The sequence below is a fragment of the Phocoena phocoena genome, chromosome 10 (genome assembly GCF_963924675.1).
Source record: "Phocoena phocoena chromosome 10, mPhoPho1.1, whole genome shotgun sequence".
In the NCBI taxonomy this organism is placed as follows: Eukaryota; Metazoa; Chordata; class Mammalia; order Artiodactyla; family Phocoenidae; genus Phocoena; species Phocoena phocoena.
Genome location: NC_089228.1, coordinates 51,505,174 through 51,528,176, shown reverse-complemented (window position 1 = coordinate 51,528,176; position 23,003 = coordinate 51,505,174). Strand labels below are relative to the sequence as shown.

At 37.0% G+C, this 23,003-nt stretch overlaps 1 protein-coding gene across 2 annotated transcripts in view; it reads left to right on the top strand.

The window, feature by feature from the left end:
- PDCD6IP (programmed cell death 6 interacting protein) overlaps positions 1–23,003 on the top strand; it is a 59,426-nt gene that overhangs the window by 35,542 nt on the left and 881 nt on the right. For both annotated transcript variants that reach the window (XM_065884798.1, XM_065884797.1), the window contains exons 10-17: positions 1,507–1,684; positions 6,031–6,142; positions 7,250–7,419; positions 12,116–12,364; positions 12,717–12,851; positions 14,043–14,137; positions 20,879–21,002; positions 22,131–22,324. In XM_065884798.1, the coding sequence (XP_065740870.1) occupies positions 1,507–1,684; positions 6,031–6,142; positions 7,250–7,419; positions 12,116–12,364; positions 12,717–12,851; positions 14,043–14,137; positions 20,879–21,002; positions 22,131–22,324 (1,257 nt within the window). The remainder of the gene's footprint in view (positions 1–1,506; positions 1,685–6,030; positions 6,143–7,249; positions 7,420–12,115; positions 12,365–12,716; positions 12,852–14,042; positions 14,138–20,878; positions 21,003–22,130; positions 22,325–23,003) is intronic.

Here is a 23,003-nt window from a genome sequence, read left to right as displayed (position 1 = left end):
CCAGTCAATTCCTCCTCCTCTACCCTCTAGCCACTTCTGATCTGCTCCTTGTCACCATAGGTTAGTTTTACCTTTTATACAATTTACTATAAATGTAATCATTATAGCATGTGCAATATGTACATGACAGTATATAGTATATTATATACAGTAAATAGTACATTATATATGATATATATTGATAGTACATTATATACAGTGTATAGTATTGCTACAGTATGTATAATATGCAATACTTGCAGTATGCACAGCATATAACAGTATATATTAAAAATGTGTTGGGCTTCTTTCACTTAGCATAATCTATGTTTTATGCATCAGTTTGATTCTTTTTATTACTGAGCAGTATTCCTTTTTATGGTTAAATAGTTTGTTAATTCTTTCACCTTTTAATGGACGTTTCAGTTGTTATGAACATTGATGTACAGATTTTTGTGTGGACATGTTTTATTTCTCTTGCATAAGTAACCTAGGATTAGAATTGCTGAGTTGTATGGTTAGTGTATGTTTCACTTCGCATGAAATGTCCAGATGGTTTTCCAAAGTCATTGTTCCTGCACTGTGTGAGAAATGCACTTGCTCTGCATCCTCATCAGAACTTAGGATTGTCAATCTCTTTAATTTTAGCCATTTTAGTGTTTGTGTAGCAGTATCTCATAGTGGTTTAATTTTCATTCCCCTGATGACTGACAATGTTGAGCAACTCTTCATGTGCTTATTAGCCATTCATATATCTTTGTGAAGTGTCTGTTGAAATCTTTTTGCTCATTTTTAGAAACTGAGTTTTTCTTCTTAATAATTTTTAAAGAGTTCTTTACATATTTTAGAGGCAAGTCCTTTATCAGAAATGTTACTGAGAATTTTTTCCTAGTCTTGTTTGCTTTTTCATGTTTTTAATTTTGATGAATGCATAGGTTTTGACCTCATTTTACCTTTTCCAGTGAGAAAGCAACATAAGTTTACTCCAACATCCCCTCCATTTTGTAAATGAAATAATAGAATAATAGTTATTGTGCCACAAAACAGAACAGATGAAGATGCTGTGTTAATACATAGACCAACTATGTACTCTTGAAATTTTGCTTAGATGATATGAAATTATAACCATTTTGTGTATTACTTCTGTTTTGTCACTGACAGTATAACAATCAGGAGTGTGATAAAAGATTGCATTTTCAAAATAGAATTTTTGACTTTTAATTACTTAGACTGAAAGAAGTTAAATTTACCTGTGAGCCAAAGGTATCTAGTATATTTTAATGCATATTTCTTACCTTTTAGCTTTCAGTTCTGAACTGTGAACCTAACTTAACTCTTTAATGATTTTGTTTTAATTTTATCATCACTGATTTTCTGTTTTTCCTCTATTTTTGCTTTATGTTTCCATTGACAGGGCTTACCCACTTTTTTGGAGTGCTAACTCTGCTGCTATTGATTTGGATACAGGATATCAGTGTTTTAAAGGAGGATTAGACCTCTAGATGACATACTATCTCATTTTTTCAGGGTGTTAGCTTCACTTAATCTTCCAGCAGCAATTGAAGATATATCTGGAGATACTGTACCTCAGTCTATACTGACTAAGTCCACATCTGTGATTGAACAGGGAGGCATCCAGACTGTTGATCAGTTGATCAAAGAGCTACCTGAACTTCTACAAAGAAATAGAGAAATCCTAGATGAGGTATGTTTTAAGAGATTTGCTTTTCAAGTAAAAACTTTTCAGCCCCATGGTATCCAGCAGGGATTAGGACTCAAGGCTTCTTCCTATTGGGTTTCACAAGGTAGCACTCATCATTTAGGTGACTTTGCTGTGGCCCAGACAGAGTCTGCTCTTCAGCCTCAAGAGGAATTCTGAGTGAGTGAAAATGGGGTCATATGTGTCTTAAGGGTATATAAATGCACATTACTGAAACTCGTACGACCATTGTGTAAAACTAGTATACTGTGAGAAATGACTGTCACACAAACTGTTCACAATTAATGATTTTTTTTTTCCTATGAAAGATTAGGTCTCTGGTGAGCAACGAATCAGACTAAGGAAGTTAGGCTATCAAATGTTTTATAAGCCGACTATACCTATCTTTTAGTAGAAAGGAGATTTTTTTTATCAATAAGAATGGAACACTCAAGTTTTTGGCTAAAGACAACTATTTGCCAATGTTATTCTCCTTTTACTGTGCTTTCACCTCTTTCCCCTAATTGATACATTTGTTTCTTTAGCTATAAATATATTCAGGCTGGTTATTTTGGCTTTTGTCAGTTTAGGAGTCACATCTTTTTTAGGTGACTTCTGTTCTCAGTGCTTTAATTCATATTTTGATCTTTCAGTTAACTATCAGAGGATGTTGTATTTACATCATATCCAAGTACTTTGGGGGCAGAGATGACAGTGTGAACCTTGAGGATAAGAATATATACCTTCCAGGGTTATTTAAAGGATTAACTAAAATAAAACAAATATTAATGTGAAAAAAAGCTCATCTCATAATTAAGGAAAAACTGGCTTTATTAGTGTATATGATATGTCTGTTGTCTGCCTATCTTAATATGAAGTATTTTTATTTATTTTATTTGATGTTCCTAACAGCCTTATGAGTCAGAGTCACTGTTATTCTGTCAGTTGTACTTGGAGAGTCTCATTTTAAGTAAGTTGTTAGTTGTGAAGCTGATACTGTTTTTGAGTGTTTATCTCTGTGGTTGCAAATTTAACTTTAGTCTTGATTTTGAGAAAATTTAAAGTGTCCACTAATTTATTTTTTAAATGATAAATTTATCTTGCTTGGGAGCTGTTGGGCCTTTTCCATCTTAGATTCATGGATTCTGTTTCTTCAGTTACTCTTTTTTCCTCCATTCTCCTAATGAATTCCTGTTAGATTGATTGTGGTGCTCCTGGGTCAGTTCTTCACATCTCTCTCTCTTTTTTCAAAAAAAAATAATTAATTAATTTGACTGCACTGGGTCTTAGCTGCAGCACTCGGGATCTTTGTTGCCACCTGCGAGATCTTCATTGCGGCATGCAGGATCTAGTTCCCTGACCAGGGATCGAACCCAGGCCCCCTGCATTGGGAGCATGGAGAGTTAACCACTGGGCCACCAGGGAAGTCCCACACCTCTTAAAGTTTCTATTACGTTTTCTCTTTGTGCTCTTGTTCTGTCTGGGAGGTTGTCTCAGGCTAGCCATCCAGCTTATTAATTGGCTGTTTAGCTGTGCCTTATTGTTTGTTTCCTGGTTTTCATTTCCAAGATGCCTGATTGGTTCTTTTAATAAATCACCTATATTAATCTCACAACTACATGTGTCTTTTTTTTTTTGAGATAAAATTCACATAACATAAAAGTTCACCATTTTAACCTCTTTAGACTTTTAGTACATTCACAGTATTGTGTGAGCACCAACACAATCTGATTTCAGAACATTTTCATCACCCCCAAAAGAAAGCCTGTACCCATTAACTCCTCATGGAGTTGAGTCACTCATTCTCCCTTTCCCCTTGCTCTTGGCAACCACAAATCTAATCTCGATTTCTATAGATTTATTTATTCTGGACATTTCAGATAAACGGAATCATGCCTTTGGAGTGTTTTTGTCATAAAGGGGTGTTGGATTTTGTCACATATTTTTTCTGTATCTCAATGATTATATGGGTTTTTTCCCCTTCATTTTACTAATACAGAGTATTACATTAATTGATTCTTAGATGTGAACCACCCTTGTATTCCTAGTATATCCCACTTTGTCATGGTGTAGAATCCATTTTTTTTTTTTTTTTTTTTTTTGCGGTACATGGGCCTCTCACCGCTGTGGCCTCTCCCACTGTGGAGCACAGGCTCCGGACACGCAGGCCCAGCGGCCATGGCTCACAGGCCCAGCCGCTCCGCGGCACGCGGGATCCTCCCTGACCGGGGCACAAACCCGCGTCCCCCGCATCGGCAGGCAGACTCCCAACCACTGCGCCACCAGGGAAGCCCTAGAATCCTTTTAATGTGCTGCTGGATTTGGTTTGGTAGTATTTTGTTGAGCATTTTGCATTTATATTCATAAAGGATATTGGTCTGTAGTTTTCTTGTTGTGTCTTTGACTTTCAACTTGTGTGTCCTTGTGGTTGTGTCTTTTGTAAATGGCGCATAGTAAGGTTTTTCCTTTTCTTTTAGTTTGACAGTCTTCATCTCTGTTTGTAGAGGGTTAAATCCGTATATATTAGCTGTGATTATTCATATATTTGGAATCATGTTCTTCTATATTTTGTATTTTCTACTTGTCTCACTCTTTTGATTTCCTTCTTTTTTTGTCCCTCCTCACCCTTACGTTTTCCTGGTTTTATTGAGTTTCCTCCATTTCTTTCTTTTTTCTTTTCTTTTTAACAGCAAGGAAGTTGTACACTTATTTTTCTTCTTTAAAGTTCATTGTGATGTGTCTGGGTGTGGGTTTATTTTCATTTAAATTGCTTGATATTCTGTTGGATCCAGTGAATTTGAGGAGTTGTGTCTTTCATCCATCCCAGAAAGTTCTTAGTTTTCACTTCTTTCGATATTGCTTTTTCCCTATTCTCATTATTATCTCTTTCTGGATCTCTGATGTTGAATCTTCTCCCTTTATTTTCCAGGTCTTTTAACCACTTGTATTTTCTGTTGCTCTGTGCTTCATCTTGTGTGATTTCTTCTGGTCAGTCTTACAGTTCACTGGTTCTCTTCAGTTATATCTCAGCAGTTTTTAACTATCCATTAACTTCCTAACTTTTTCATTTTATTTTTTTCATTTCCAGAAATTTTATTTGGTTCTTTTTCAATTCTTCTCATTCTCTTTCTCCTGTCATACTTTTATCTCTTATTCTAAATGTAGTAAATATATTTATTTTATTTTCTTTATTTTATCATCTTAGTATCTGTGGCCTTCGTGGTTTGGTTTCATGATTTGTTATTTTTGCTGATATTTTGCTAATTGTGGTTTGTTCCTCTTATTTCAGTGTTTTTTGTTTTGTTTTTGTTTTGTTTTGGTGTGTTCCTGTATTTTAAGACTGTCAATTTGGAGGGTTTTTTCTTTTTTTTTTTCTTTGTGGTTAATCTTTTACTCTGAAATTCATCTTAGGACTTTGTGTCACACAGGTTTTATGATTTTCAGTTCTAAGTTCCCTTCTCTTGGGCAGTTTTCCTTTTTAAAAATTTGTCCACCGAGAGTCACCCATTTGGAAGTGACCCAGTTTGAGGGAAGATCGTGCCCTTGATCTAACCTCCTCCTCTTATTAACTCCACCTGTGTTTCTTGTCTCCTATTCATGTTCTGTTAAATTCACACTCTAAGCCATTAGAGAATGTGTAGGAGGTGAACTATGGACAGTAGGCCAGTTCTACCTTGTGGCCTGTTTTTATATGGTTCACTTGTTAAGGATGATTTTTACCACTTCTAGAGAATTGTAAAAAAAAAAAAGGAGAAGAATATTTGACAGAAACTATAGTCCATAGAGCCTAAAATATTTACCCTAATGTTTGACACAAAAGTTTGCAGACCTCTGCTCTAAGCTATCAGGAATTAGCAGATACCATTGACTGGATTAGCACTTGTGTTTCAGGTGCTCTACTATCCTGTCCTCTCAGCTATGCATGAGAAAGGCATTTTTTTATATGTTAATTTTCAGTTTGTTGTATTGGGAGTGAAGTCTAAATCTTTTATTTTCATGAATTAATCAATTTTCTCTGTTTTGTTTATGGCTTCAGTGGTCTAAAGGCTATTTGTTTTAATCTTAAAAACATCTTTGTTCAAAGTAGTCTTGGTACATGGATGTGCATAATCTCTTAGTCTTCTTAATTTTACTCAGTAAGGTAATGGCTAACCTAGTCTTAAGTTTTTACAAAAGTTTTTGTTAAATATAACTTGGGTTTCTGCAACAGAAATTATTGTACTAATTTATATTCTAACCAGTACTGTAGGAGCTCACTAATTCTCACCTGTATTGAGTATGATCATTTAAAAACTGTTTTAAATTTTTTACACCAGAAATATTTCATTGTTGCTTTACCTTCTTTTTAAAAGTCATTAAGACTGTTGGATGAAGAAGAAACAACTGACAATGATTTAAGAGCAAAATTCAAGGAACGCTGGCAAAGGACGCCATCCAATGAACTCTATAAGCCCTTAAGAGCAGGTAAGAATGTGCATAAATGACTTTGACTTGAGTAAGTTCTCAGTTTGGATCTACGTTTTTTGCTTGATTGAAGTAGGCTCTGATGTAAACATGTTTTTATTGAAACTGCTATTATGAAAATCCAGGTGTTTTTCTTCAGTTCCGTGTAAGACAAAAAATAACAAAGGTAATCGACGTTCATTATGAGAAGTTCGAATTCTTAAGAAAGTAAAAATTGAAATGATCCTGTAATACTCATTTCCTATTCCAGGCTCTATGCATATTTTAAAAACATAAATGAGATTATATTATATATATGGTTTTGTAATTTCATTTCACTTAGTAGTGGGTAGTAAAAGATGAGGTTTTAACAGTTAACCTGAAACCAAATTGTTTTTTTTTTTTTTGCGGTACGCGGGCCTCTCACCGTTGTGGCCTCTCCTGCTGCGGAGCACAGGCTCCAGACGCGCAGGCTCAGCGGCCATGGCTCACGGGCCCAGCCGCTCCGCGGCATGTGGGATCCTCCCGGACTGGGGCACGAACCCACGTCCCCTGCATCGGCAGGCGGACTCTCAACCACTGCGCTACCAGGGAAGCCCCAAATTGTTATTTTTAAGACTTTGAATATTAAGATTTTGTGCTTGTTAAGATAAATGATGTCTAGACTTGTTTTATTTCTCTGTAAAAGTAATTAATACTATTGAGATTTTTCTAAAAATATATCCGCCTTTCTTTTAAGTCAGATTTAAGGAGTGATCCTTTGAGAGAGGAATACTTTTGAAGTAAGTTGTAACAATTTTTGGAGTAAATGTTATCTTTCTATATTCACACGTTGTAGGAAAAGATTAGACTAATGTTGATTGGCTTTTATTTGGTGGACAGTAACCGCAAATGTATTTTAAGATATAACTGTGCTTTTGCTTTATAATTGATTTTGTCATTTTTCCAAAACCGAAAATGCAAAGACTAATAGGAGCTCAGTTTCTGTTATCTAGTGAATTGGGACTTATCGAAGGGGGAAACAAGTAAAGTTGGAGAACAGAATTAAAAGTACAACCAGCTTATATACATTACTGTTAAAATCAGTACTGTGCTCTGGTAACATTTTTTTTTTTTTTCCCTCCACAGAGGGAAGCAACTTCAGAACTGTTTTGGATAAAGCTGTGCAAGCAGATGGACAGGTGAAAGAGCGTTACCAGGCTCACCGGGACACCATTGCACTTCTGTGTAAGCCGGAGCTGGAGCTGAATGCTGCCATCCCGTCTGCTAACCCAGCAAAGACCATGCAGGGCAGCGAGGTGAGGACATGCATTTTGATGTGGGTGATCATCTGCTTATGAAAACTATGTTCAAGTCATTATATACAATGAATTACCAATTTTTTTTCTTACTGTCATCTTTTTAAAAATGCTGATGTACATTGAGGTGGTTGTTTAGAGTAGCATGATATATATACCGTGTAAAAAGTAATTATATTAATAATACTACTGTCCTGTAGTAATAATTTCCATTTATTGAATGCCTCCTATGAACTGGGTACTGTATTCTAGGTACCTCATATGTTCACAGGTTTAATTCAAATTTTATAAAAGGGAGAGGCTTGGAAGTATAGGAACTTCCTTGAAGTGGAAGGACTGGATTGGCCAGATACTCTTCTGACCACAGATTCTTTGTTTCTTACATCATTCTATACCACCTTCCACCATATTCCACTGGGAGTACCTCTGAAGGGAAAGTTGTCAAGGTGTGCTTGTTAATCTAATAAATGGATAATGTCATCATGACATTTCTACTGGTGACAGGAAGGAGAAAATCAGTAGTGGGGCGTGTGATTCGCTAAGTCCCAAAAGGGGAGTGTGGGCTGAACACTGTGAAGTTGTGTAGGCGAAGAGGAGACCCGAAGCATACAGGAAAATAAGCCAAAGGGCAAGAGATAGCGCTGAAAACTTATTGAAAAAGGTGAATTTCCTGGAATAGTAGATCTCAGAAGTTATCACTGTCATTCCTTATTTGTCTTTGCACAGAAATGTTTCATGTATTTACTCAGCCAAGACTTAATGGATAGCTACTGTGTAAGGCACTATGCTAGATACACATAATAACCAGCCTTTACCTTCAATTCACGATCCAGTGTGGAAGATGAGACGTATACAAGGATTACTGTAATACAGGGTAGAAATTGAAAAGTGTCGCAACTATACTGTGAGAATTTAGGTGACGAAGTAGTTATGTTTCAGCATTTGGAGCTCCTTAAGCTTAGGAGGCTTAAGAAATTGGCACTTTATGAGAACAGTAGACAGGCAGGAAAGTGGACATGTGTAGGATCCGAGAAGATTGAGTGAGTGGGTGTGTCCAGAGCGGTTTCTGAGGTTCTGTGGAAGCAGCCCCCGAAGTGAAGAGAAGACGGCGCTGGTGGATGGGCACAGAGCCTGCGTCTCAAGGCAGGGGTGCCTGAGGGAACAGTGACTGTCAGTTAGATGCTTTGAGGACGTGGGGGAGAAAAGGAAGGTGGTTAGAAGATTAACTTGTGAAGAACAGAGCCTGCAGACCCATAGAACAGCAACACTTTCTGGCCCCTTTTTATTTTAGAAAAAAACATTTCTGTTTAGTATCCTCGTTTTTTCTTTTTAGTGTCACATGCATGACTCAGAACTTATAGGGCTTTTGTCCTTTTATTCTCCTGCTTTCTATAGAAAAGCAAAAATGGTTCTTGCTAAGCAAAATCAGAATGAGCATGTACTGATGTTATTTTATTCAGTAATAGCTGCTTTGTTAATTCACAGTGGTGTTACATAGGGGAAGAAAACTTTTATAGTCAATATGAAGTTATTTTACTGAAACTAGATTTTCTGCATAGAGGTAATCAACAATTTTCAATGTTCTAACTATTCATTCATCATGTGCCTTTATCAGAAGAGGCAAACATCATGTGTTTATTAAAGCTATTTCAGATAGTTGTCATCGTAGTTGGTGACACATTAGCCAGAGTTTTTATGAGAAAAACTCAAGCATTTGAATTGCTGATTATTAAAGTGATACAAAGTACATGTTTTATTAAGAGGTCCAAGCATAACAGGTAGGGCTGTTTTTTTCTTTCATTATGAACAGGCCAACTAACTAGTTATTTGTCTTTGTTCTGTTTGGGCATCTGGTTTTAGGTACTTAGAGGATCTTCGTTTTTATACTGTAAGAGACAGTCATCTATTTCAAGATAATAGTGTTCCTGACTTTCAGCTTTGTTTACTAGACTATTTTTTAAGACCAATTCTGCATATTCCTATTTCTCCCCCAGCTTTATTTCACTTGGCTACTTAAACATTTTCTAACTTTTGTTAGACATAACTTATATAGAGAGGAAAATGACCTTTCTTACTCTCCTAATAGCCAAGCAACCTTCACATAGGGTCATAGTCATGGTTGAGTTTCCGTTATCAGTTTAAATATGCCAACAGATAAAACTATTGCAGCCTTTTCAAATTTATATGCTGTTACATACCCCCAATACAAAATGTGTCACATAGTTACAGAAATAGTTATAATTCAGCAAAGTAAGGGATACTTAATTCTTGGTCTGTTCCTTGTTGTTACTCTGTTCTTGTCTGAGTGCTCAGATGCCTAAGCCTCTTTAGTCCTCAACGCACATGAAGTATAGAGTTAAACCATGAAACCTAACTAACAGTTAATAATAATGGCTACTACTGACTGAACACTTAGCCTATGTTAGAAATTACATTGAGCACTTTATATGGATTGTTTCAGTCTTTACAACAGTCCTGACATATAGGTACTATTATTATTCCTGTTTTGCGATGAGAAAATTGAGTTTTCCAGGTAAACTGCCCTCGGTTACACAGTAACTAAGCCCATTATATTCACTAAGGGAGTGTAGTCAGAGTTGAAGTATTTTTTTCTATGTCATCATATTTCACTTTGCTAGACAACTAGTTTCATTTGTTTCTGTATTCACAATTTGATTTAATTTTGTGTTTTGGATGTGTAAAAGAATGTTCATGCTTCAAAAGGTTCATGCAGAGAAATCTCACCCCTTTTTCTACCTTCTTCCCATCTGCTCTATGTAAGTAACAATATTCATTAGTTTTTGGTTTGTGCTTAGTGCTTTTATTTTTGTGAAAAATACATATGCACACAGATACATATCATATATTATGTGTGTGTATAGCTTTTATATTCTGATTTCCCTTCTCACTCAAAATGCGACATACCATACATAACGCTTTTGTACCTTTTTTCATTTAACAATATGTCCTGGAAGTCATTTGGAAGCAAGACTTTGCTCCACTTTGTCTAACATCAAATTCTACTAGATCCCTTTAATAGACTTTGCCATATCCATCCAGGTATGATTCTTTCTCCTCTTCCTTCCTTTTAAGAGTGTCTGTGGTTTGATGCTTCTTGGGCCTCTAAGACCATTTCTTTGCACTGCTCTGCATGTTAAGAGAGTGAATTTAAGATAGGAAGGACACTTAGGAGATACGGTGGTAACAGAGGCCAAAATATAGAAGAAACTTGAGACTTTTCCTCAGGGCTTTGGTTTTCACATGGGAAGGTCGCTCTGGACCCTCTTGTCAGGGAGCTAACTAAGGCCGTGGACTGAAGAGCCGGACAGAGCTTCTTAGAAACAGGCAGTAGGTGAGCAGATCCTTTGGAGCTGGAAGTGCTGCTGGTAAGAAGAGGTGTAGGTGGGGTTCATGGATGGCCCCTTCTTCCTGTCTTTCCCCACTTTCTTTCTATAAGCATCCCTGGGGCAAGCAGAATAGAGGGCTTGGGGTTGCTGTTCTCCCCTCTGGTCCTAGCAGAAGTGTGAAGAGATGTGAGTGAAAGGGGGCAGCTCATGTGTGGCCTTAGAGGGCGCTTGAACACTCTAACACTGTTACTACAACGGGGTGTTTATGAATCATGTGGGTGTTAGAGACTGCCTGGACCGAGTAAGAAGCAGAACTCATGATGCGAAGAGAGATACAGAACCCGCCCACTCTTTCTCTCCCAGGATATAAAAGAAACATACAGCTTATAGCTTTCTGTCTGTCTGTCTCTCTCGAGTGCTCTCTCCGTGTATATCCGTATCTCTGTTTCTGTCTCCATGTCCCTCTCTCTCTCAGTCTCGCTAGGTCGGCAAAATAGGGTATCTCTTTACTTGACAAATACATACCTTCTGGGGACTTCCCTAGTAGTCCAGTGGTAAAGAATCCGCCTTCCAATGCAGAGGACATGGGTTCAATCCCTGGTCAGGGAACTAAAATCCCACATGCTGCGGGGGAACTAAGCCTGCGCGATTCAACTAGAGCGCCCGTGTGCTGCAAACTACAGAGCCCACTCACTCTGGAGCCCACCTGCCACAACTAGAGAGAGAAAACCCACACGCCACAACTAGAGAGAACCCTGTGTGCTGCAGTGAAGATCCCACATGCTGCAACTAAGACCCAACACAGCCAAAAAATAAATTAATTAATTAAATTAAATAAATATTAAAAAAAAAATATATATATATACTTTCCTCTACCTCGTGACAAGGATGCAGTGTAGTGTAGCGAGGTTAAGAGATTGATTTGGAATTAGGCAGGCTTAGGTCTCAGATTTCACTTCTGCTCCTTTTAGTAGCTGTGCAACCTTAGGCATGTTAACTTAATTTTTCTGGGATGCAATTTCTCCATCTGTGGAATAGAGGTAATAAATATATACCCTATAGGGTGTTGTAAGGAATACATAAAATTATATTTGTAAAGTGTTTAGGACAGTGCCTCGCACATAATAGATGTTCAGTAGATCTGTTATCATTATTGCTGGTGCTATTGCAATCTGAATCCACTAAAGGTACAGCAATGTCTGTATCTAAATAAACCTGATGTACAATTTATACTTGACTCTCTGAGAGATCGTCTCTCCCTGACCCTGGTGAACCTTTATATATAATTCCTTTCTTGAAATTGGCTTCTGTTTTTTGGGCAGTTAAACTAAGTTTCTTAAATTGTTTAGGTTGTAAATGTCTTAAAATCCTTACTGACAAATCTTGATGAAGTAAAGAAGGAAAGAGAGGGGCTGGAGAATGACCTGAAATCAGTAAATTTTGACATGACGAGCAAATTTTTGACTGCTCTGGCTCAAGATGGTGTGATAAATGAAGAAGCTATTTCTGTTACTGAACTGGATCGAATCTATGGGGGTCTTACAACTAAAGTCCAAGAATCTCTAAAGAAACAAGAAGGACTTCTTAAAAATATTCAGGTAAAGTTTATATACTTTAGTAAGATTTTTATTAAAAAAATTACAGGAAGGATAAACCTGGACTAAATCTGTATCCAATTAGGATTGTGTTTTTTGCAAATGTTACATATTAATAGAAATCTGTAAACATTATTGGTTATATTTTCATGCCCACTGAATTTGTGGTATTTTTTACTTAAGGAAAGCTGTAAAGTACTGTGTTACTCCAAAAGGAATATATTAGGTAAATATCTAGTAATAACTGCAGGAAATCATATATGATTTTCATAGTTAGGAAAGTATCAGTACAAATGTTATGAGCTATAGTAACTTGATAAATAAGTGTAACTGCATAAATCTTTCTTTTAACAAGGTCTCACACCAGGAATTTTCAAAAATGAAACAGTCTAACAATGAAGCTAATTTAAGAGAAGAAGTTTTGAAGAATTTAGCCACTGCGTATGACAACTTTGTTGAACTCGTAGCTAATTTGAAGGAGGGCACAAAGGTATGAAGCACAAAAGAAACAAGAGCTAACTAACCAGTGTGGATGTGAGGATATAGTTTGGGAAGTTAATTGGTATTTCCAGTTGGACCAAATCATTCTGTCTTGAATTTCTTAGCTTAAATGACTTTGGCTCTTGAGAGCTTTGGTATAAATGGGAGAAAGCTTAATGAAGGTGGGAGTATTTCATGGGAACTTTGCAGAATGAATTTTATATTTCACCAGGCAGAAAGAGGATGTGTAGGCATTCATTTCAGGTAGCAGGAATTAGCACAGAGAGGTCAAAAGGTCAGTGACACTTTGTTGGGGGGTAGAAAGTTGGCCAATCTGAGTGAATTATGAGGGAAGAGGAGTAGTAGTCAAAGCTGATATGTGGTGGGGAAGGGGGTGTGTATGGCTTTTATATTCTGTGCTGGTGGTGCGGATTATGATAGATTTGTGATCTGCTTATGACTCAGAGTGCTTACTAAATATGTTTAAGTATTTTCTTGCCTTTCCTTTAGATATTTTAGGGAAATGCTTATATTTGTTTTTACCAATTACTTTGCTTTTGAGGGAACAAGTGATTTTTAAGTTTTTCAAATACATAATTTCTTTTGGTACTTTAACTCCATAATGATCACTTAATAAAGTTATCTTGATGTAAATATGGTAGATATAATGTAAAACCCTCTGAAAAGAGCATAGAAATACTGCCAAAGCCTTCCAAAGAGAGAGGATAGTAAAATGCCATTTTAATTTGGTTTAAAATGCTTTGTTGAAATAGATAAGCTGAGAAAACTCACCAGAGTGCCTTTGGAAATTCTTCTGAGGGTTTCTGAAATGATGCCTGCATTTCTGAAGTGAATGTGCAGATCTAATACTTCCACTTAAATAGGTTTAGAGTGTTTATTAAGAAGTTGACTTTTCTCTAGGAATTGGGAACTTGTTCACGATCATGAAACTTTTAACTTGTTGCCACTTAATTTTTGGTGGCAGTGCTTTCTAACGATGATTTTATTATTTTTACTTTCTTAGGGAATCTTAGGTCATATTTAATATTAAGTTACTGGACTTAAGTGGTATGACTGTCTCTTATGCATAGGATTTTAGCTCTTTAGCTTTAACTGTTATTGACAAAGGAGCTTTAGATTGTGTTCCTCTTAGATTAAAAATTGTTCTGGTTTATCACTTGTGTTTGTTCTTTACTTGTAGTTTTACAATGAGCTGACTGAAATACTCATCAGGTTCCAGAACAAATGCAGTGATATAGTGTTTGCACGGAAGACAGAGAGGGATGAACTCTTAAAGTAAGTTTATTTTGTGTATTAAATTGTACTTTTGAAGTATTTTTCTTTAAAAAAATCTTGCTACCTCTTTTAAAAAATCATATGTGGGGCTTCCCTGGTGGCGCAGTGGTTGAGAGTCCGCCTGCCGATGCAGGGGACACGGGTTCGTGCCCCGGTCTGGGAAGATCCCACATGCCGCGGAGCGGCTGGGCCCGTGAGCCATGGCCGCTGAGCCTGCGCGTCCGGAGCCTGTCCTCCGCAACGGGAGAGGCCACAACAGTGAGAGGCCCGCGTAACGCATAAAAAAAAAAAAAAAAAAAAAAAAAAAAATCATATGTGGAGACTTTTGTGGTGAGTTGGCAGTTTCTTTGTTTCCTCCATGGTGTTTGTTTGTTTATTTGCTTTTTTATAAATTTATTTATTTATTTTTTATTCTTGGCTGTGTTGGGTCTTTGTTGCCGCACGCGGGCTTTTTCTAGTTGTGGCGAGCGGTGGCTTCTCTTGTGGAGCGTGGGTTCTTGGCATGCGGCCCTAAGTAGTTGTGGCATGTGGACTCAGTAGTTGTGTCTTGCAGGCTCTAGAGCGCAGGCTCAGTAGTTGTGGTACACGGGCTTAGTTGCTCCATGGCATATGGGATCTTCCTGGACCAGGGATCAAACCCGTGTCCCCTCCATTGGCAGGTGGATTCTTAACCACTGCGCCACCAGGGAAGTCCCCTCCATGGTGTTTTACAAAGCAGCAAGGAAACAACTGCATGATCTGAGAACCAAAGGGTGAAAAGGAGTGGAAACTCTAGATGTAGGAAGAACAGTGATGTCACAGAAGTGATAGCAGAATAGCTCAGGGTAACAGATCTTAGGAAATGCGAATAAACATAAGCAGTTTACTTTGAAGTGGCAAATAGATTCCTTACATGAAGCTAGAGGCACAGAACATGAGGGAGAGAGGGTTTATAGCTCAGAAAATGTCAGTAAAGTCACTTTCTGCAGGGGCCTACTGGAAAAGCTGGGCGAGTAACATAGGACTCATTACATGTGGAGTAATGAATAGAGAGTTGACACAGCATCGATACAAATATACTATATTCATTGAGGTGAGAAAGAGAACAAAATTTTACTAAACTTAATAGATGAAGAACATTCACCAGAATAATGTTGTCACAGAACAGATAAAAAATTTACCATGAATTAAAAAAAAAAAAAAAGAAAAGGCTAGGAAACAATCATTAAGGATCACCACAAACAAGTGCCAGAACTCAAGGAAAATGGTAAGAAAACAGGAGGCAGATGTCGGGATTCAGGAAACAAGTGGAAGAGAAGAACAAAGCCATCACAGGTATAAGATGAAATGGGAAGGAGCAAAATGGAGGATAGATGATGAAGAAAACACAGGAGCACAAAGTAGAAAAGAAGAAATCAAAGAAAATGAAACCAAAGTAAGGAAAGGATTAAAAAGGATTAGAGAAAGTGGGCAGAGGAGATCCAATATATGTAAAATTGAATTCCCTTCAAAGAAGAAAAACCAAAACAGTGAACAGAACAAATATTTAATGATATTACTCAAGAACATTTTTCTAAAATAAGGCTTGTTGAAAGGGTACATAATATGGTCAGGAGAAATGAACAAGAACTGTCAACACCCCAGCATACAAATTATTAGTCTTAAAAGATAATGGTAGGATCCTATTAAGGCAGTCAGGCAAAAAGATCAGGTAAGTTTATAAAAAGGTGAAAAAAATTCAGGCTGGCAGCACTGCATGCTAGAACAGAGTGGAATGATTGCTTGTTGGAACTCGAAGCAGATGTGAGGCAAAGATTTTATATCCAGTCAGCCTGTCCTTCAGGTGTATACAGAGCCATGTGCTCAATTAGTAATGAATGTAAAGGACCCAGAGACTATTATACTCATGAGCCTTTCTTGAGCCCTTCAGATGACCTGACCATTATTCTTGTCTCTGTCCATGTTTATACAGTTTCCCATTGAAGAAGTGGACGAAGTTAAGAGCTACTTTCTTCCACCCCCCAAGAAAGAGCAGGGCCAGTTGTTTTCAGTTTTTCTACTAAACCTTTAAAAAGCAAATAATTAGAATGCTTTTTAAATGGTTCTAGAGGTTTAAAAAAAACCCTCCAAGTTAGTTTTACTGATAAGTGAATCTGACAAAGATTAAAACAAAAGTCTTCAGACCAGTTTCATTTATGAATATGGATGCGAAATTTCTAAATAAAATACTTGCCATTGATATTCTTTAGTATATTAATAAAGAAGCATGACCAAGGGGGAGTGGGTGGTTATTCCAGTAATGCAGTGATTGGTTCAGTATTTTTACATCTAAGGAGAAAAAGATTCTCTTCATAGATGAGGAAAAAGCATGAGAAAATAACTATTCTGGTACTCAAAATAGGAATTAATTGACTTCCTTAACATGAAAATATATGTGTATGTGTGTATATATACAATAGATCTATTTATCTGTTTATATCTGCACAAAACTCAGCTTCATGGTTAATGGAGAAATGCTATAAACATTTCCCCAAAAGACAAATGCCCATTATCAATGCTATTATTTAATATTATATTGGCAGTACCAGACTACACCATTAGAAAAGAAAAAGAAATTAGAGATAGAAAAATTGGAAAGGAGGAGGTAAAATTATCACTACTTACAGACTTTATGATTACACATCTTGAAAACCCAAAAGAATCAACCCTCAAACTCTGCAAATAATAAAGGAATTGTTACTGAAGATAGGTGATTATAAAAATAATTTGTAGAAATCAATAGCCTTGGGACTTCTCTGGTGGTCCAGTGACTAAGACTCCGCACTTGCAATGCAGGGGGCCTGGGTTCGATCCCTGGTCAGGGAGCTGAATCCCACATGCAGCAACTAAAGAAAGGTCCCACAGTGCAGCCAAATAAATAAATAAATATTTAAAAGTAAATCAATAGCCTTCATACAAATAAACACATAGAAGATATAATGGAGGAAAAGACTTCACTTAAAATAGCAATAAGGAAGATAAAATACATAGGAATAAATTTGTCATTTATTAGACCGGTATGAAGAAAACTTTGAAACACTATTCAAGGACACAAAAGAGGACTTGAGCAAGCTGAAAGACGTATCATGTCCTTAGATAGGATGAGACAGCTTCATGAAGATGTCAGTTCTAAAGAAACTTATGTATTCAACATAATTTTTTTTTTTTTTGTGGTACGTGGGCCTCTCACTGTTGTGGCCTCCCCCACTGCGGAGCACAGGCTCCGGACGCGCAGGCTCAGCGGCCATGGCTCACGGGCCCAGCCGCTCCGCGGCATGTGGGATCCTCCCGGACCGGGGCGTGAACCCACGTCCCCTGCATTGGCAGGCGGACTCTCAACCACTGCGCCACCGGGGAAGCCCTTAACATAATTTGTTAAAATATTTATTTATTTATTTTCTTTTTAACTGTTTTGGCTGCATCAGGTCTTAGTTGCGGCATGCGGGATCTTTCGTTGCAGCACGTGGTCTCTTTGTTGCAGTACTTGGGCTTCTCTCTAGTTGTGGTGCGCGGGCTCTAGGGCGCATGGGCTCTGTAGTTGTGGTGTGGGGGCTCCAGGACACGTGGGCTCTGTCGTTGTGGCACATGGGCTCTGTAGTTTGCGGCATGCAGGCTCTCTTGTTGAGGCACGCAAGCTCAGTAGTTGTGGCACGCGGGCTTAGTTGCCCCGTGGCATGTGGGATGTTAGTTCCCTGACCAGGGATCAAACCCACGTCCCCTGCATTGGAAGGCGGATTCTTCACCACTGGACCACTAGGGAAGTCCCTCAACGTAACTTTGATTAAAAAAGGAATCAACAGATTTTCATGTAAAACTAGACAAGTTGATCCTAAAGCTCAAGTAGAAAAACAATTAAACAAGATTAGCCAGGAAAACTGAATAATAATAACAGTAAGGGGAAACTAATTTGCCAGACACTAAAATATGTAATAGTGTCTCTAAAACACAGTGATACGGGCACGTGATTAGACCAAAGACAGAATAGAAGATAGGAATAGATTCAAATACATATGTGAATTTAGTGAAAGAAAAAATCCTAAATCAGTAAGAAGTTAGAAACATGTGTTTAGCCGTTTAGAAAACAAAAGTTATTTTTACCTCAGAATAAGTTCTGAAAGGATCATAATTGAAATGTATAAAATGAAATGAAGAGAGAATATGAGAGAATTTCTTAGTAAAGCTGAAATAGGAAGGGTCTTTGTAATTCTGACTTCAAACCCAGAAGCCATAAAAAAAAAAGTTCATCATAACATGATAAGAGTCAAAATGTAATAAACTGGGGAAAAATATTTGAAACTTATTCATGGGCAAAAGGCAAATATACGTAATTTATAAAGAACTCCTAGATACTAATGAGGAGGAAAAAACTCAGTAGAAAAATTGGGAAAGGATGTGAACAGAAATTCTGCAGATGAAATATGAGTGGTTCTTAAGCATATGAAAAAATACTTACCCTCGCTCAATATAAAATAAATATGAATTAAAATTACTCTGAAATAACATTTTTCAGGGATTTCCCTGGTGGTCCAGTGGTTAAGACTCCGCGCTTCCACTGCAGGGGTCACGAGTTCGATCCCTGGTGGGGCTGGTGAAATAAAGCTACATCTGTGCAGTGAAATACTATGCAGCTATTAAAAAAAAAAAAAAGAATGTTTTCTATTTACCCATGTAGAAAAATCTCTGAGATAAATAATTAATGGTAAAAAAAAAATAAGGTTACAGACAGTGTAAAGTATGCTTCTTATGTAAAAACGGAGAAGATAAAAATACAGGGCTTCCCTGGTGGCGCAGTGGTTGAGAGTCCGCCTGCCGATGCAGGGGATGCAGGTTCGTGCCCCAGTCTGGGAAGATCCCACATGCCGCGGAGCGGCTGGGCCCATGAGCCATGGCCGCTGAGCCTGCACGTCCGGAGCCTGCGCGTCCAGAGCCTGTGCTCCGCAACGGGAGAGGCCACAACAGTGAGAGGCCTGCGTACCACAAAAAAAAAAAAAACACATTTGAATTGGTTTATTTCTGATAAGGAAGCTCTGGTCAGGTTCATAAGAAATAAAAAATAGTGGCTGTCTGTTTGTGGTAGTGAATGGTGGAATGAGAATTTGTAGATAGCGAGTGGCCTGTCACTTTTTAGTTTTTAAATCAAGTGAATATATTACCTTTTCAGAAAATTATATTAAATTAATATAAATAATTATAGGGATTTCATATTTTTTATAGTACCACCAACTAGTCTAACTTTATTTTTGACATTTTATCTGTACCCCTGGCCTTTTTTTTTTTTTAGCCATAGAACCCTTTGTTCAGACTGAATCTTGCAGAGAAGCCCAGTTTGTGAAACAAACAGAAATGGCTCTGTGATTTAATAGCTTTGATTTATATAATTAGTAAGTGCCTAGGAAATTCTCATTTGTCCTATAAATGTGTTATTTACTGCAACCATCTCTGGAGTCTATCAAAGGAAAAAATATTATGTCTTATGTGCTTTATAATATATTATAATCATACAGGCTAGATACTGTGTTTATGATTAAATATACTCAAAATCTAATTAAATAGTTGTAAAGATAATTATAATAAATAAAATATTTAAAATATTAAATATAATTGTTATATTTATTATATGTGAGTTATATATATACACACATATATATTAGATGTTTCAAAGTTTGACCTTTTTCAAATTTTAATATTGACTAAAAACTTACAGTTTATATTGTAAGCATTTATTACAAATTTACAAACATTATGAAGTAGTTTTGATTTCTTGATGAATGTGTGTAAGTTTTCTTTCTATGTGGAGTGTCTAATTTATCTTACAACTGGGATTGTTTTTGACAGTGAAAGTGTGGTCTGGGGGACTCAGAGTTGCTGTTAATTGTTACATCAAGACAGTAGGTCCTGTTGCAGACATTTCAGGACATGTCATGTTTACTGCTCTGTGCTTGTGAATCAGCACAGTGAGAAGTTGATCAATACCAAGTATTTCATAGAGTGTATTTTACTTTAGGGTTTTGTTTAGTGAGATTCCAATTTACTGTTAGAGGAGACTTTAAAATATTAACAAAATTTTTAATACTGTATTTTAATAGTCCTTTCAACCTCTATGTTTAATGAATTTACCTTAATAATAGATTATGAGGTATCTTTTAACATAAACTATCTCGGTGCCACATTTCGAATATCTTCCAGAAAGCTTTCATCAAGAAATTTGTACAACGGTTTTAAAGTTTTCATCAAGAAATTTGCTCAGTGGTTTCGAATAGGTTGTTGTTTTTTGTAAACACTGATACAATACAGCGATTAAAATATTAGCTAGGTATCTATGTACAGTTGTAGTTTTCTGATAATTATTAGATTATTATGTTACGAGTTTCTCATCTAGGGGACGACCTCCTGTTAGAGAGAGGGCAGTTTCTTAGGCTCACTTGCTCAGTTTGACATGTTCCTTAGTCTGGCTCTAACTGTGATCTCTGAAAAAGTTTACCTTTTTCCCTGGTCTTCAGAAACAGAATAAGAACTAACTTTATTCAATAGTAGGAAGAAAGAAGATTTCAGTTAGTTCTAGTCAAGAACAGAAATGTAGTATATTTTAAAATACCATCATTGTTTTGAGTATATTTTCTGTGTTTCATATGTGAAGAAAAGAAAGTAAGAAAAAGATCTGGTATTTTGTATGTGTTGGTTTTCAAAATTGTGTTAATTTCTAACACTTCTGTCTTTAATAAGGGACTTGCAACAAAGCATTGCCAGAGAACCTAGTGCTCCTTCAATTCCTACACCTGCGTATCAGTCCTCTCCCGCAGGGGGACACACGCCAATGCCTCCAACTCCAGCACCGAGAACCATGCCGGTCAGTAAGCAACCACATTGTTAAAATGCAAGTTTTACGTGTTCTTGACAGCTTGCTGCTTGCTGTAAAGGATAACACAGACTTTACATTGTAGAGGTCTGGTGGTCACCACTTTGATTAGATGACCAACCTCAACTTTCTGATGTTTTGCAGTATAAAGAACACAGCATCACTCATGGATTCTTGCCTAAAAATGTTTAACTAAATCTAATGAAGTCTTTAGAATCAACTTTCAGTTTATAGCAAATACAGTGATAAAACAAGAAATTAAATTGTGCTGTTAGGAACAGTTGGACGGTCTAGAACTGGAACATTCTGTGAGACACCTGGCTTGGTCTTTTCTAAAAGCAAATGTCATAGAAAAAAATAGACAGGGGGCATATTCTAGATTAAAAGAGAGGAATGATTCATAATAATCAAATGCAATACATGAACCTCAGCTGGATCTTGGTTCATAAAAACGCCTAGAAGAGATTTTGTGATAAATAGGGAAACTTGAATGTGGAGTGGATACTCAATGATATTAGGAAATAATTATTAATTTTCTCAGGTGAAATGGTATTGTGATTATGTAGGAGAATATTAGGACTTGTATGCTGAAGTCTTTCGGGCTGGTGTCCTGAAGTTTGCAACTTAACTTTCAAATGGTTCTGCAAATATATAGATAGATAAATATATGGATATAGATAAAGCAGAGATGGCCAAATATTAATAATTAATTTAATTGGTAAACGTGATTGTTTATAATAGTATTCTTTTAAGTTTTCTGGTGTTTAAAAATTTTCATATGAAAATTCATGGGGCCAGGAAGAGATAACAGGAATAAACGGTACCTGACCTGCTCCTTCCTCCCACCTCAAATGTCTAACCATTGATGGGAGCAGTAGTGAACAGTAAATGATTAAATATTAGGCATCAGGGAAAGAGCAGTGGCTATGGAGTATCCACAAATTGGAGAATTACTTTTCAGCTACAGTACATTTCTGGAGTAATAAGCCCAGATTTAAGAATGGGAATTAGAAATATATTTGGTTGGATTCTAGAGTTTTTCATATGCCCTTTTATTTTGATTGATAGCAATTTGACAGAAACCTGACACATTTTGTCAGTGCTGACTTTTTCTTACAGCCTACTAAGCCCCAGCCCCCAGCCCGGCCTCCACCTCCTGTGCTTCCAGCAAATCGAACTCCTCCTGCTACTGCTCCAGCTCCAGCTCCAGCGAGCACTGGGACCACTGCACCAGCTCCATCACAAACTCCTGGTTCAGCTCCCCCTCTGCAGGCCCAGGGACCCCCATACCCCACCTATCCAGGGTATCCCGGGTAAGGCTGAAACTTTGTATATCCCAATGAATTGGCTAATGTTTCTAGCTCTGGTTAGTCTTTTAAAAACAAGCTCACCCCTTCTCTGAACGGAGGTGTCATGAATGAGTAAGCTACATTGTCAGCTCACGTAGAAATAAAAGTAAGTTATAGTCACTTTTTTTGAGTCGTTGAATAGCCATTTCCCAGACTTATTTAATTTTAGTTTTTACTTACTGGGTTTATATTAAACATATCTCTTCTGTATGGAATTCAGAATGTTTCCTTGGTCTTCATTTAGGTGACAAACAGGTAGGTGCCTTTTCTGAGCTTAGCATAGCAAGGTTGATAAGGCCTTCTTTACATACCTGTACTTTGATGTCTTGGCATTCTGATCATCTCTTAAATAGAAATCTATCTAATTATGGCATGTATTTTCTTAAAGATCAGCTGCCTTTGTGATAGTTTTTTTAGTCTTAAAAATCCAGACATTTAACTATCTTTTAAAATGTCTTCCAAACTTAGTAAAGTACATTGTATCTTCCAAACGTTAAAACTTTGTAAATAGTGAATTTATGAGCCTTACAGTGAACATTGAATCTTGTGAAACAGAAGTGTACTTAGATTGCCACATTAGATTTAAGGGCTTCCGTTTTTATTCCTTGTTCATAGTTGAATATTTAGTCTTATTTCCTTCAAC